The sequence below is a fragment of the Danio aesculapii genome, chromosome 12, assembly GCF_903798145.1.
Source record: "Danio aesculapii chromosome 12, fDanAes4.1, whole genome shotgun sequence".
In the NCBI taxonomy this organism is placed as follows: domain Eukaryota; kingdom Metazoa; phylum Chordata; class Actinopteri; order Cypriniformes; family Danionidae; genus Danio; species Danio aesculapii.
The window spans coordinates 21360256-21377446 of NC_079446.1; the positions used below are offsets into that span (position 1 = coordinate 21360256).

General features: G+C 34.2%; 1 protein-coding gene across 2 annotated transcripts in view; it reads right to left on the reverse strand.

The window, feature by feature from the left end:
- afap1 (actin filament associated protein 1) overlaps positions 1 to 17191 on the reverse strand; it is a 104217-nt gene that overhangs the window by 18557 nt on the left and 68469 nt on the right. For both annotated transcript variants that reach the window (XM_056469388.1, XM_056469387.1), the window contains exons 6-8: positions 14959 to 15140; positions 3523 to 3616; positions 2734 to 2809 (exon numbers count right to left, since the gene is read on the reverse strand). In XM_056469388.1, the coding sequence (XP_056325363.1) occupies positions 2734 to 2809; positions 3523 to 3616; positions 14959 to 15140 (352 nt within the window). The remainder of the gene's footprint in view (positions 1 to 2733; positions 2810 to 3522; positions 3617 to 14958; positions 15141 to 17191) is intronic.

Below are 17191 nucleotides of genomic sequence, written 5' to 3' on the forward strand. Positions count from 1 at the left end.
CCCTAAATTTGTTAAACATATAAACATTTAACATAAATCATGTACCTGTGATCCTCCTTCACAATCTTAGACTTTTGCATAAATTATTATATACTGTAAATGAATATACAGTTGAAGTCAGAATTATTAGCCCCCCTGAATTATTAGCCCCACTCTGTTTATTTTTATTCCCAATTTCTGTTTAACATAGAGAAGATTTTTTTCAACACATTTCTAAACATAATAGTTTTAATAACTCATTTCTAATAACTGATTTATTTCATCTTTGTAATGATGACAATACAGAATATTTTACTATGTATTTTTCAAGACACTTCTTTAAAGCTTAAAGTGACATTTAAATGTTTAACTAGGTTAATTAGGTTAACTAAGCAGGATAGGATAATTAGGCAAGTTATTGTATAACGATGGTTTGTTCTGTAGATTATCGGCGGAAAAAAGGGGCTAATAATTTTTTAAGGGGCTAATAATTTTGACCTTAAAATGTTTTTTAAAAAATTGTAAAACTGCTTTTAAAAAATATTATCAGACATACTGTGAAAATTTCCTTGCTCTGTTAAACATCAATTGGGAAATCTAAAAAAAAAAATAATAATTCAAACGTGGGCTAATAATTCTGACTTCAACTGTATATCCATAGATTGATTAGAGGTCAGTTAAGTAAAAAGCAGCACAGAAGTTACTGCGGCTTGTGACTGTGATGCTGCACTATCAATCATCCAAAAGTTTTGGATTCCACTCAAATTAGGCAATTCCTCACCAACAAGTCTGAGGCAAGGCAGTCTGAATTGAGAAAAAAAAACATTTCCACAGACCTGAAACAGATGTCCCCAAAAGCTCAATCCTAGATCGAGACTGTGTGGTGTAAATACTAGATAAATAATCCTATTAGATTATTTAAGAAGGGTCTCCTTGGCTTGACTTTGGCGTTGTTGGAACAATAGAACCTTTCAAGTCAAATAAACATCCACTTTAATGGAATTCAATTTATTAGTGTCCTTTTTCCAAGCATTGTTACTCATTTTTGTTTTACCAATCTTTTTTCTCGAGTTCAGACTTAACAATCACTCCATGAATCAAAACAATACATAAATACATGTTTTTGTGTTTGTGTTTTCTTAAAATCTTGGCACATAAATGACAAGATTCCAAGTACAATTTCAAGACGAATCAAAGATTAAAATGTTAATTATTAAATCAAACTGTTACTCAAATTTTACTGAATCAACATAACATATATAGACACATAAACACTATTATATACAGTTGAAGACAGAATTATCAGCACCCCTTTGAATTTTTGTTCTTTTTTAAATATTTCACAAATGATGTTTAACAGAGCAATAAATTGTTCACAGTATGTCTCATAATATTTTTTTCTTCTGGAGAAAGTTGTTTTATTTTGGCTAGAATAAAAGCAGTTGCTTTTTAATAAACATTTTAAGGTTAAGGTAAAAATTTAAAACAGCACAATTTATGTTTAGAGCTAAGAATAAAATATTTCCAAAATGCATACAAAAGTTTTTTGAAGAAAGATAAGGGGGCTATAATCTGAGAGAAGAACAACATTTTAGGAGGGTGAAAACAAGGTCAACTTAAAAAAATGTGTATGTCTGTATGTAGTGTGAGATTATGGAACATTCTAGGACGGATTCTCTAACAATGTCAGGATATTAATCAATTTAAAAAGTTGTTTAAATATATATATATTATTAAAGGAATATAATGATGAATAGGGGTGATTGAAAAAGAATAAAATGAGAAAGGTATGATGAAATTTCAAATAATGACTGTTTGCAATGCTATGTATTCTTTGGGTCTATGTTATAAAATGGGTCACACTTTATTTTGATGGTCCGTTTGTTGAATTAAGTTACATTGCATTTACATGCCAACTAATTCTCATTAGATTATAAGTAGATTGTTAGGTTGGGGTCAGGGATGGGGTTAGTATAAGTTGACTTGTACTTCCAAAGTTTCTTATAGTCAGTTAAATGTCTGTTAAAGGAGCAGTATCAACAGATAATAAGCAGACAGTCTACTAATACTCAAATGAACCCTCAAAGTAAAGTGTCACTATAAAATGTAAATGTACAAATGAAATCAAACATATAATATGTCAAAGATGCCAAAAGGATAAAATATGTGTCATGTAAAGCTCATATGTCTCATGTAAAAAGAAGAGATAAGTAAAGAAAGAAATAAGTTGAAGTAATAGACGAATGATGTGTGTGGTAATGGGGTGGGAAAATAATAAGCTTATGCTTCAAATCAAGGTCAAAGTTTTTAGCCCCTTTAAGCTATATATATTTTTTTTCTAAAGTCTACAGAACAAACCATTGTTATTCAATAACCTGCCTAATAACCCTAACCTGCCTAGTTAACCTAATTAACCTAGTTAAGCCTTTAAATGTCGCTTTAAGCTGTATAGAAGTGTCTTGAAAAATATCTACTGTAGTCAAATATTATGTACTGTCATCATGGCAAAGATAAAAGAAATCAGTTATTAGAAATGAGTAATTAAAACTATTATGTTTAGAAATGTGTTGAAAAAAATCTCTCTGTTAAACAGAAATTAAATAAACAGGGGGCTAATAATTCTGACTTCAACAGTATATGTACTGGATTTTAATTTACTGCATTAAAAAAGCATACACACATGTATTTTCCTTTGACCACTTTTTACTCTGTCACCTCCAGCGTTTTAAACAAAGAGTGAACATGAGGACTCACCTGGATCTTTGCCATCTGAGATGCCGTTTTCATGGCAGGGCTCTCCATCTGAACTGGGCCGATCGTAGGACAGCTTCTGCAAAACAAGAGTAATGTTTCAGATATCCATTGCCGTTTTAACGCAAACACATTTCATGAGGAGAATGCACACACTGAACTCCAAAAACAATAGTGTTCGGCCTTCGTTCTTAAATTTATTGTCAAATTGTTTATAGACAGACACATTAAATACATACACACAAAGACTATGGGATATAAACCCCACAGGCTTAGACCTCGGCAGTCTACCCAAACAAAACTCAAAGAGCATCTGTTTTGCATTAAGTGTGAATAATTAGACTAGGCTCATGCATGCTGTGCCAGTTTAAGAGGTTTGACATTAAACTCCACGAGATATATCTTAAAACACGGGTATAAACAAGTGCAACATGCACACGCTGCAAAAATAATGTCACAGCTTACTGCGTACTAAAGAATGTGTACTTGAAAAGATAAGATCACATTTCCCGCCACACCTACAGTATTTAACCTGGCACACATCCTTGGCACGATGGAATTTGATATATGCATATGCAGCTTTTATAGGCCTCCATGCCCTGGCAGAGCCACTGTACAGGAATACAGAGAGGAGGCGCCGGTATCGAGGAGTGGTGAAGCTGGCAAGCAAGCAAACCGCCACACAGTCTCACAAACCTGCATGTAGGTAGACCCGCGTGTGCTCTGGAGGTGTAGTAAATACACATACACACACAGAAAGTATTATCCATAAATATAATTATGAATTTGCACCTTTTCCAGCTCTGCCTTGGTGAACAGTGGATCCAGAGCCAGCTCCGTCGCAATCACACCACTTCCATTTCCATTCGAGCAGACTTCTTTCATCAACCTTTAAGAAACCACAGAACAGAAAGTTAAAGTGCAAAATAACAGGCAGAAACTCGATATCCATATTGAAATGTAATGAAAAAGGCTTGTTCTATTTTAAATGAAGAGCAGAAATCCTCTTGTGTGATTATTGTATGCAGTTAGGAACAATCACACAATTTTAAAATGATATTTTTATTATGTATAGCCAGGTGTGTCATGTGTCTTTACCTAATTTTTGGGATGTAACACTAAAAAATATCTGTGTGTTTCTGCATTTTTGTTTTCCCCTATATTTAACGATTCTGAATAGCAATATGGGACCTTTATCTCTGCTCTGTAAGAGGCTAAATTATTATATGCGTTTGTTTACATGACAAAACATGTATTTTTGACTCAAGAAGGTCCATACTGGCTCCAAAGGCAGATACTGATAAGATCAGAGGGCCTGGTGTGTGGACTTTGGGGGTTTTACAATGTGGTCACATGTTGATTGGTCAGTTTGAATGTCTCAGCATTTGGGCTTTAGTCACATGGTCAAGAAAGATAAAAATAGGTGGTAAAACGCTGCTCTGCCTCTTTTCTTTTCCTGACCTGTCTTTTCTGGTCTGCTTTTCTCCTCTCCTTCTCTGGAGTCTATCTTCTCTGACTCTACTGCAATCAGGCTAACTTCTGGGCCTGCTCTCTTTGTCTCTCTCTCCCTCCTCCTGTGTCTCCCCTTCTACCCTCTGGTAACTTTAATTTTACATTTGAAGCTGGGTACAATTTATATCATATGTTTTATCATTTCATATTTGATCATTTTATACAATTATTTTGTAACTAATTCGTTGTAACCATAGAGAATTATTGTCATTAAATCATCTCATTTTCAAGTATTTGTGAATTACTTTGATTTAACATCAACACTTAACTGTTCCTATTGCCATACAATACAATCACATAATATCAACGCTCTCCCACATTTATAGCTATTAATAATGCCCTTATTTCCGTTTTTGGAATAAGATTGCAGAAGGATGGTTTGACTAGAATGTACAGTTTTTTACCATCAATACTGATAACTTTTTAGTCAATCGGCAGAACTACAGTTCGAACCGCTGTGGTTTTAAACCCAATCCTACACTCTGTCCACTTTTGATGTTGAAAATTCAACTCTGCAGTTTAAAAAAGTGACTTTCATTGACATTTTAGTTTAGGGTTTCTGCAAGTTTCAAAAAGTCAAATTTAAGACTTTTTAACAACCTTTTAAGACCATTGTAAATTAAATTTTAGACTTACAGTATACAGGGCTAAACACTAATGATTATTTCTAATGGCCTGGTTGGCCCAATAGAATTTTATTTATTCATTTTTTGCTTGCCACAAAAAAAATCAAATGTAATTATTTCTTAGCAACATATTTTGATGTGTCAAATCAATAAAACTCTAGTTGTATACACTTTTTTGAAACATAATATTTAATTTTCTTTATTATTATTATTTATTGTAGAGAAAACTACATAAATAAGAATATATATTTGTTGGCTTTTGGTCCAAATTGATTGAGCAACTTCTATTCAACCTAATGCATTTCTGTTAAAACCTTAAGTTTCATGCCTATTCATAAATATTATGTCTACTCACCCTTACATCTGTAAATAATTTAGTATGAATGGAAGATAATGTAAATGGGTATTTTGCTCTTTTATTATCATGTGGAATTGTGTAACTGTTTTAGTTTTCTTTCCCTGATTTTATTAAGATGGATTGTGTGTGACTGGATGGATGTCGGCCCGATTGGGTAGCTTTACTTGAACATAGTAAAATTAGGAGCTGTTTAAAATTATTTAATACATACAACACCATATTTTAGGGAATTTAAGACTATTTAAGGCCTAAACTTTATAAATGTAGACATTTTAGAACTTTTTAAGACCCAGCGGACACCCTGGTAGTAGTTTGAGACAAGATATTGTTTAATAAATATTGTATAGGGAATCAAGCTTGTAAAATAACAGAAATAGTTAACAATTTTAAATAGAAAACAATAAAAACAAGTCTAAAGGAAATATTAGTTTAGAGACTTAGAGCACGTGTTTAGGGGCCATTAGGATTTAAAATATTATTAAATAAAGATAGACAAATTTGTAATAAAGGAATAATAATAAGATTAAGATTATAATATATATACAGACACAGTTAAAAGAACAGAATTATTATCCCCCCTTTAAATTTCTTCTGGAGAAAGTCTTATTTGTTTTATTTTGGCTAGAATAAAAGCAGTTTTTAATTTTTTTAAAAACCATTTTAAGGTTAAAATTATTAGCCCTTTAAGCTATTTTTTTAGTAGTCTACAGAACCAACCAACCACCAAACAACCAATTTAATAACTTGCCTAATTACCCTAACCTGCCTAGTTAACCTAATTAACCTAGTTAAGCCTTTAAATGTCACTTTAAGGCTTGTATAGAAGTGTCTTGAAAAATAAAATGTACAGTTATTAGAAATGAGTTTTTAAAACTATTATGTTTAGAAATGTGTTGAAAACTGTTCATACTGTATATATATATATATATATATATATATATATATATATATATATATATATATATATATATATATATATATATATATATATATATATATATATATATATATATATATGTTGTATCTTTTATTTAATGTGATTTAATATGATTTTGCTATTTTATAATTGTAATTATATAGTTAACTGTAAATAGCTGATTATAGCTAATTATAACACTATTCTATCTCCCATGAGTGTGTAATGTTTAATGGATTATTTGATTGAATGTTTAATGGATTATTTAAGAAACTTCCTAACTGCTTTACAGATTATTAATTACAAATATTTTATCACTTTTCTGAGGCTTACATGTTTTTTCCAGGCATAGTTCATTGTAATTCTGTTTCCATTGGAACCCAGCGAATATCAATCTAACTCTGTCTTTGCTCCCAATCAAACGTCACAAACTCTCCAGCACTTCCACGTTCTGCCATGCACATGCGCTCAAACAGATCCTGCACGTCACATGCAGTTGGAAGTGCAGCTGGAAGGCTGTTACATGCGTCATTGCTCTCGTGGCTGTGTCTATGTGCTGTGCAGTGGCTCAGTGTGAATGAGATATCCAGAGATCTACAGACTGCACAGACTGCTCGTCGCCACATATGAGCGTGACCTCACATTACCTGGGGGTTACATCCAAAAAAACAGATTGACCAGTGAGATTGACTGAATGAACTAGACTGACACAGAAAGTCAAAAAGAGAGGCTTACTTTAACACCTTCACGAATTGAAGGCCCGAATGCCAAAGACTAACGTATAACCAAATATCCTTGTCATTGAGCTCTTCTGAGCACTGTAACTTGACGTAGCAAATTGGGGTTTGGCAACTGCTTTACATAAATGGGCTCATGGGAAAATTGCAGGCTGCGGCCGTCTTTTTGGCTTTGACTGCAACAAAGTGGGTTTCTGGGATACGCTCAGTCTAAAAATCTTTTGTGCTGTGCTAATGTGGCCTCATTAGCATTGATGTTTTCACAGAAGAGTTAATACGGAGAACTACTCCATAAAATAATACAAAAAAGTTAGAGTTAAAGGTCAAACAAACTATGGATGTTTAAACATTGAGCTGCAATGGAAAACCGCCATAGTAGTGAAGAGAAACAAAGCCAATGACAATTCCCATTTCCCATTTAAATGTCATATGATTAATGAGATGTTACACCTAAAGAATGTATTTATTGATAAGCTGAAAAATCACTTTTTATCTTAGTATTTTAAAGCAAATCTTCACACAAATGTTTCAGTGACTACGTTTACATGGACATTAGTAATCGAATGATTTGCCTTAATCTTATTAAGACAATAATATGATTAAGGTGTTTACATGAGTTGCTTTTTGAATGTTCCTTTCATGATCCCGTTTTACATGTTATAGCACATAATTCGATAAACCTCATTGCGACTATCCACATTTCTTCTGGAGTTTCATGTAGTTTCATGTCCTTCACTGACTCGGTAGGTGCAGAGAATAGTGTCAAACAGCCATGTGTGTATAGACCAGGGGTGCCCAAACTTTTTTTGTATGAAGAGCCAAAAACTAAATATTTTTGAGAGCCTTGGGCTGAAGATAAATATACCAAACTATTTTACATCAAGTTGCCATGGTTAATTTCCTAACATTTATAAATAAGTCGAAAACATTACATGTTAACTAATGCAGTATATATTTTTAATGATAACTTATTGCAATATAAACAATCTCATTTATAAGACAGTAAAGTTCAATGCTGAATACACTCATCAAGCAGAATCTGCCTTTGCCTTTATTTGCTCACCAAAGTCTCTGCATTGTCCTCTATCCATCGGGTGACAGTATGTACACTTTAAACTAAACTACAGCATTTAAATTGAAATATTTCATTTCAGTTAGCTTTTTTTAAGCTTAACAATAAAACAATAATTAGTTTTTTACACCTATTTAATTAATAGGTTACATTAAATTTGAAAGGAAAATCCCTAAACCATTGCCATCATTTTCCCTCTCCTCTCAGATGGGGTGGTGGGCCAAATCAAAGGTTACCATGGGCCAACTTTGGCCCGCGGGCCCTAGTTTGGGCATCTCTGGTAGACTATCCTGTCACAAAATGCAGTGAAAATCCTGCATGGTAGTAACAGTTTGGTTAAGGTGTTTACATGTTATATGGCTGCCTGTTAAGTTTCGTATTAATTTTAAAATATTGCTTCTTACCTATAAAGCTTTAAATAATCTAGCTCCTGTTTATCTAACCAACCTTCTATCTTGCTACAATCCAACCTGCTCTTTAAGATCACAAAACTCAGGGCTTCTAGTAGTACCTAGAATAGCAAGGTTGACTAAAGGAGGTCGAGCCTTCTCATTTATGGCTGCTAAACTCTGGAATAGCCTTCCCGATAATGTCCAAGGCTCAGACACACTCTCTCAGTTCAAAACTAGATTAAAGACCTATCTTTTTAGTAAAGCATATACTCAGTGCATTACTTAGCGGTATTCACTTTACTATGATCTTCTATGTGAAGCTGCTTTGACACAATCTACATTGTAAAAGCGCTATACAAATAAAGGTGAATTGAATTGAACATGTCTGTACTTCACTTCAATAATGCATCTAAAATCAGCAAACTCCACATGTCTTACTTCGATTTCTGTTTAGCTCAATTATGACCTTAATCGAATTAAATGAAGCACTGTTTACATGGTACACTGTTAATCAGAGTATCGTCTTATACAAATTAAAATCGGATTATTGGTGTCCATGTAAATGTACTCAGTGACAAATGAATTTTAATGGTTGCTTATTTTCACCTATATTGACATAACAAAGTAGTTGTAAACTGTAAAACCTAAAAAGTTAAGTTAACTCAAACCATTTGAGAAAACTGATTGCAACAAACCATTTAAGTTTAAAAACTAATCCTTATGAGTACTGTGAACTTAATCCATTTGAGTAAACAAAGCAATTTGAGCACAGTAAAACCCAATAAATAAAGAGAACTCAAACCAACTGTACTGAAAAACCCAATAAGTTAAGGCAACTCAAACCGTTTGAGGAAACCGATTGCAACAAACCATTTAAGTTGAAAGACTAATCTATATAAGTACTGTGAACGTACTCCATTTAAGTTGAAGAAATGAGGTATTTAGTTAACTCATTACCTTCAAGAGTTTAAAACTCTTTTCAAATGTGTAAAATTAACTTTCAGTCAATTTTGAGTTAACTACACTCATTTCATTTGATAAAGTTGACTGTTGCACTCCAAAAAATTATTCAAAATTGTACTTATTTAAAATGAGCTGAAACGACACCATTCTTGAGATTTCTTTGGAACAACTGAATTGTTTTATGTTCAATCCACTTAAATAGGTTATATTAACTTAATCGATTTGTGTTGGGACAACATCAATGAATAGTTTAGAAGTCTGCAGTTTTTACAGTGTGGTTTTACAGTGTACAAACCTATTCAAACCATTATTGATAAAACCAAAAGTTGATAAAAACTTTTTAATTTAATTTGAAGCTCCAAATAAAGCGTGCAGGCCAGCTTGCCATTCCACTGCCAAAAGTACCCTTTTTTATATATGTTTACCTTATTTACCCTGATATTATATTTTTATTTTGATAACAATCGCATCATTTGCACGTGAAGCTAGCAGCTTCGGATCTGTGTTTACGTCTGACTTAATTACATCACCACTTTAAGAGTCAAAAAAAGAGAAAAATTACACAAATAAATTTTTTTTTATTGTTATATTATTGGGGCAACACGGTGGCGCAGTGGGTAGCACTGTCACCTCACAGCAAGAAGGTCGCTGGTTCTAGTCCAGGCTGGTTCAGTAGGCATTTCTGTGTGGAGTTTGCATGTTCTATTGTATGTGGTATGGGTTTCCTCCAGGTGCTTCGGTTTCCCCCACAGTCCAAAGACATGCGCTATAGGTGAATTAGTGTCGTAGTGTATGTTGTGAATGAGCGTGTAAGGATGTTTCCAAGTACTGGGTTGCAGATGGAAGGACATTCACTGTGTGAAACATATGCTGGATAAGTTGGTGATTCAATCCGATGTGGCGACCCCTGATGAATAAAGGGACTAAGCTGAAGGAAAATGAATGAATGAATGGTATATTATTATATTGTATATAAATTCATTGTAACCCAATGTTTAGTTTCTTGCACAGACCAGTTGTTTCCTTCACAAGACTTCATTGTATTGGTGAGAACTAGTGGGTACTATTTTTCTATTGCCTGTTTATGGATTTGATTCTCAAAGTGCCTCTTGAATTTAATGTTATGAATAACTGAGGACTTTAATGTTTTGATAAAATAACAATTAGATACACTGTGCATTCATTTACTGTGAATAAATTAACAGCAAATTTTCCCTATACCTTTATGGACATTACACAATTTCACATAAGCCAAAATGCATCTCATTTGCAAAAAAAAAAAAAAAACCCCAACAGAAAGCATGTAATTGACAACAATAAAAAGGTTAACATAGAGTAGTCACGTTCATTCGTAGACACAAAAACACTCACTAGAAGACATATACACTCCATATCTTACCATTCTGCCCCAGGGAGGAGGAGCGTCAGATGACAAAAAAGAGAGAAGAAAGAGGAACGAAGGGAAGAAGAAGAAAGACAGGAGGTGGAATTTCCCCAGGCCTGTCCAAAGGATCAGAACAGAAGAGCTACATCGAGAGTACAAACCAAATAAAGTAGACTGGAAGAGATAAAGAGAAAGAGGAAAAGAGTGCAAAGAAAAAGATACGACACTAAAAAGCATTAACAAATATGAATCATAGAAAACAAAAAGGCAACATTTTCTATAAATAGATCATTAGCAAACTGGATAAAGCATTAAGGGACCACAGACGCCTCTGGGCTTCTATAATATTCCTCGATTTGGTTTGAAGACAAAGTATTCCATGAAAGTCTCCTTATCGACGTTTTATTTCCCCTTTTTAATACTGCATCCAATTGTTCCCATATAAAAAAGCTTATTTCCACTTTTAAAAACAGATGAAGCAGCGCAAACTCACCACTTTCTCAAACAACCTCATCTGGTAAATATTCAAAAGAGTTGTTAATAACTGGGTTATCAGTGATCTAATGCCTATAAATTGAAAGACTTATTAACGGAACACTTTTCAAAGCAATTTGCACACACATTGAATGAAAAAAGTGAAACTACTGTGTCTTTCATTTAAAGTACATTTTTTATATTGGATTAAGTGAAAAATTATGGTTTCTCATTTTAACCGGTTTTATTCAATTTGCATTAAAGCAAAAAATGAACCCCCTGGGAAAATGAAAAGCATTACTTTATAGCAAAATAGTATTTTTACTTCAAACCAGCAGATTTTATGTCATGTGACCACACGAAAAAGCTACTGTTTGTGTGCCGTTCAGTTTTTATGTATTTTTAATGTGAGTTTGATTATCATCTTGTATAACATTTACAGCTATACTGAAAGCACAAGCAGATGGTTTACCTCATTATTGAAAAGTCTAAGTGTCCCTCTAATTTCGAGAGGATCACGTGCTTATGATTGATCACTAGCCAATTTATGATTCACCAATCAGATGATTCCTAAGTTTCCTAAGTTTCCATACTTAACCTAAGTTCCATTCCACAGTTATCTAAATTTTGAAGAATCCCCCTTCCTCCCCCTTTCCTAGATGGGTGGCACGGCGGCCCAGTGGTTAGCACTGTTGCCCCACAGAAACAACGGCACTGGTTCTAGTACTTATCAAGCTAGTCGACGTTTCTGTGCGGAGTTTACATGTTCTTCCCGTGCTTGAGTGGGTTTCCACCGGAGGAAAAAATGAATGCCTACTTACTATGCGAATGCCTACCTACTGCGCCACTGCGTCGCCCAGCATCAAGGATCAGTTTAATAAATTCTATTAATTATAAATGTAAATCATAAATAAAAAAATATAGGTAGTGCTGTCGCCTCACAGCAAGAATGTCGCTAGTTCAAGCCTCGGCTGGGTCAGTTGGCGTTTCTGTGTGGAGTTTGCATGTTCTCCCTTCGTTTGCGTGGGTTTCCTCCGGGTGCTCCGGTTTCCCCCAAAAGTTCAAAGACATGCGGTACAGGTGAATTGGGTAGTCTAAATTGTCTGTAGTGTATGAATGTGAAAGAGTGTGTGTGTGGATGTTTCCCAGAGAGGGGTTGCAGCTGGAAAGGCATCCGCTGTGCAAAAACATGTGCTGGATAAGTTGGCGGTTCATTCCGCTGTGGTGACCCCGGATTAATAAAGGGACTAAGCCGAAAATAAAATGAATGAATGAATGAATCCTTAATGCTGATTGGTCAAACGTGGTGCACAACATCCTTAATAACATAATCATTCAAAATAGCCATAGTGCGTATATATATATATATATATATATATATATATATATATATATATATATATATATATATTATTGCACAATGGTATACATGAAACAGTTTCATATATTTGGTCAACAATTTTGTTGCCTTGCTTCAACTTTAATAATTTTCCTAAAAGTGGAAATAAATGGTTTTATATGGAAGCCAGAGAAAAACAATTAAATAGTGAATTATTTGTTAGAGTAATATCCATTTAAATCAATAATTTACCAGTTTATTAATGATCTGGACTAGATGTCAGAGGGAATGTGTTTCTTCATATTGGCATGGAGTCCTTAAACACCCTCTAGTTGTTGGGTGTACAGTGTGTGTGTGAATGAAACCCAATACAACAAAGCCCTCCAAGCCAGGGTGGTTTCTGTTTATCCCTAGCTCAAATCAATTACTCCAGTATGTTTTCAGTATACACGACACCTGACCAAACAGCGCGCTGCCTTCCTAAATAGCAATTACGGCTGTTGTTGCTTTCCAGAGCTGTATATTTGCACAGCCTGACATGCACACCCACTTAAAGGTGCTGCACAGCTCACCGCATGTGCCTTCCTGCCCACAGATCAATAAACAGAAGCTCATTATCACACGGAAACATGGTACTGGTTCAGAAAGTCTTATTGCTTTTGTCTTTATAAATGGGATGGTTGCAGCAACTGATGTCTTTATAAACAGAGCAACGAAAAGAGTGATGGACAGCAATGAGGGAACTGCGATTTCTATCAGCTGTCCATTGGCTGCAGCTGGTTTTGATCATCTTTGTGAATTGTAAGTTTTCAGGATATAAACTCAAAGATTCATCACACAGACTTTCACTAGCACTTTTCCCACAGGGATAGTTCCCCCAATAATGACAATTTTCCCATAATTTACTCACCCTCCACTTGGTCCAAACCTGTTTGAGGTTTTTTTTCTATTGTGTAAATATAAATATATACTGAAGTGTGTGAAGTGTAAAGTGTTTTTTGCTCATTCAAACTACTTATTTAAATTGAGCTGAAACAACACAATTCTTGAGTTTTTATTGGGACAACTTAATTTTTCTATGTTTAATCCACATAAATCAATTTGTGTTGGGACAACGTGAATGAATTATGTGTAACCCTGCATTTTTTACAGAGTAGTATGGCTGTTTTTCCCCCAACATTCTTTAAAATTTCTTATTTTGGGTTCAACTGAAGAAAGAAATGCATCAATGTTTAGAAACACTTGAGTGTGAGTAGATGATGAGGACATTTTTATTTTTGTGTGAACTATCCCTTTACTATCCGTTTTTATCGTAAAACAGATGTAGAGGAAAACAGGTGTAACCCACCGGTCCTACTGCACCCAACCTAGTCTAAGATGGGATCGATTCTTTGTATGGGAGTCGGTTGCTCAAGCAAGGAGGTTAAAGACCATGACCTCTAACGTCTGTTGCTAGAGCACCTTTTGAGGTCAGAGGAGTGAGGTTTACCTGCATAGCACTTCACTAGCTGGCCTCCATTCTTTAACCAGATGGTTTTCAAGTTTGTTTGTTTTTTTTTTAAAAAAAGGAGCACTGCTTGAATCATACTGTAGCATTGTTTTTTTCAAAGGCAACATGTCCTATTTTGGTTAACAAAAGAAGTTTTATATACATAAAGAGTATATTAAATGCAAGTAAACTGTCTGTTTTAATGTTTTGAATACATTCTGTTCTAAATAAGAAACAAATATGGTTATGAACGTTTTAAAAACATGAACCTATTAAAATATATAAAGGATTCATTGTTCACACTAAATTATATTATATTTTACCTGATTGGAAATCAGACAAATATACCTGAAAAAAATGGGTAAAACCAGGTGTTATGAAGCATAGTGGAAAAGTATAAACAGTTAATCCAATATTCATCAAATGACTCTTTTTCTAATGATGCCAGACAGTTGTTTATACTGTTACACTGAATTAAATGTTGGTGGAGGGTAATAATGTATGATTTTCTATGTTTTATATTATTTTATTGACTCTAAAAAACCCTTTGTAGTCTTTGACCTACAAACATTCTTAGAAAAAATGTAGATTTCATTTTTTTGCAATATCGCCCATCCCTAGGGTGGATATAAAAACAATCTAAATATAAAGATGTCATAAAAACAAACATAAAATGGTAGATTGTACATCTTGTGCTAAGCAAAATAGTATGCATGGTGCTGTATTTAGTATGTAAACCCTACACACCCAACTGAGCACAAACACTGAACAGCTAGACCCAATGATTACTGTTGCTTTGTTCTGCAACTTCTTAGCTGAAACTATGAGCATGCCCATGTGGTTAACTTGGAAAAACTTTAGATCAACAGTTGATATCTAATAAGCTTCTCCAGATTTCCATCACTGAGTACAATCCGGTGAATTAAAATTCACTTAACACTGCACTGTTTGAACTGCGCTCTGCTTACCTTTAGCCACTGCTCGGCCTGTTCTTTGCTCTGTACAGCAAGCACCAGAGCATCAGCTCCTTGATGGACAATCTTCAGTTCATGCTTCTTTTTCTTGCCGTCTTTGGGGATGTGTGTGATACTGCAACCAGACAGAAGGAGCTCCATCTGTGGAGTCTGGTCTTTAGAGGACTTGTAGCACTAAAGGAAATAAAGAAATGAGATGTGCATCAGTAGGTAAACTGTGTCACCAACATAATCGAGCAAACAATGTGGAATATGAATGCATTCCGACAAATAATATGCATCTGCTCATGATTCAGAAATGAAGATGAGAAAAAAAGAGTGAATTGACTTGCTGTGAATTGTTGATCAATTTCATGTCAAAGCATACCTCAAAACTGTGCCATCTCCTATTATTGTGTGTGATCTTATTTAGATTTAGCTTTTTTTTGTCATGTGATCACAGCATATATTTGGATATGATCAGAAAAAAACACACATGGCAAAATATGTTAGCATGTCTGTTTTAAAATGAAAGCAGAATTAACAAAATGTTAAACATCCATCATTAGGGATGCTCAAATTGTCTGGTTGCAGAATGATACCGACTGATAATTTTGTATGATTTGATCTCACAAGCCAATACCTCTTGTATCATTACAACGTATAACTTGAGCTAGACTATGTCATAGATCAAGGAGTTTTTTTCTTTGTGTAGAATATGAGAATCTGGCAAAATACATGCTACTTTTTCCCAAAACATCCAAATTAAAGAAGAAGAAAATCTGCCATGTTTCTGTTTGGTCACACTTTATTTTGATGGTCTGTTTGTTGAATTTAAGTTACATTGCATCTACATGCCAACTAATTCTTTTTAGATTTTAAGGAGACTGTTAGGTTGGGGTTAGTGTTAGGGTCAGTGTAAGTTGACATGTACTTGCAAAGTTTCTAATAGTCAGTTAAATGTCTGTTTACGCAGACAGTCTACTAATACTCAAATGGACTATTAAAATAAAGTGTTATTGTTTGTTTTTTGTTACATAGGAGTAATCAATGAATTGCTCTGTATTAAAGGATTTCAAATCCTTTGACAAACAAATTGTTATTTATTCCACGTATTCTGCAAAAGAATAGTGTAAGCAAAGAAATAAACAAGTTAAAACTAGTATGCTTTTTGCAGCACGATATTTGACTTAATCAGTTAAGACATGTTAGATATCTCTAATTTGAATCGGTCACAAGCAAACAGAGAGACAATGCACAAGAGACTGAGATCTGCAGTCAATCTGATGGATTTGAATTTAAATGACAAGGGCATATCTAATAGCTCAATGTAACATGTATTAGCTACCTCTTTGCAAAAACTTTTAGGCATATTTGCCAGATCAGGCTTAGTTACTATGGTTACTACTAATGTTTGAGGGCAGCGCATTTACTTTGAACAGATTAAAAATGACTTAAACTACCTGTGCAATAAACGATTGTATAGCACACCGTCCAGCCAATCAGAATAAATAATTTCAAAAGTATAATTACACCTTATAGATTTCAGTTATGTTTTCAGTTTGTGACATTGTCCCGCAAAGTGTGTCATAAGACATACATACTAATAGCCCCTTTCACACATACAGACCTTTTGGGAAAATTACCAGAAAGAGAAATTGTAATAAAGGGATTAATAGAATTTCCGAAAAGAACATTAATGTAACATTACCAATAGTTTGCCGAAATGCTGCTCTGTGTGAATGAAGGAAAATTGCTGGAAAGAGCGCGTTAATGCTTAGAACGTGCTGATGTGAGACGTCTACTCCAGCCAATCAGAACATTCAGACGCATTCACATCTACGCTGTTTATGAAAATAAAAGCCTTTGAATATTTTTCCAGACACATTTAGCTGCTAGATGTTAGTCGGATAACGTTTCTATGTTCTTTCTCAATGTCTACTGTGTAAATTATCGATAAAATGCTAATAGTAAACCGCTGTTTGTTTACCTGCAAGCTCTGTTTCAAATGCGTGTGCACGGGAAGAATTTTACCGACTTTCGCATGTCGAGATGTACATATATGTGTGTGTGCTGGCGCTCACCGGAGAACTTCTTCCCGTAAACACACACATATATGTACATCTCGACATGCGAATGTGTTCCTCCATATGTTTTCATTGAAGTTGTTTACAATACTTATCCATCCACAGCATTTGTAGTATTTACAGATACAAGCGCAGCTGTTTAAAGGTCATTTCTGGTTA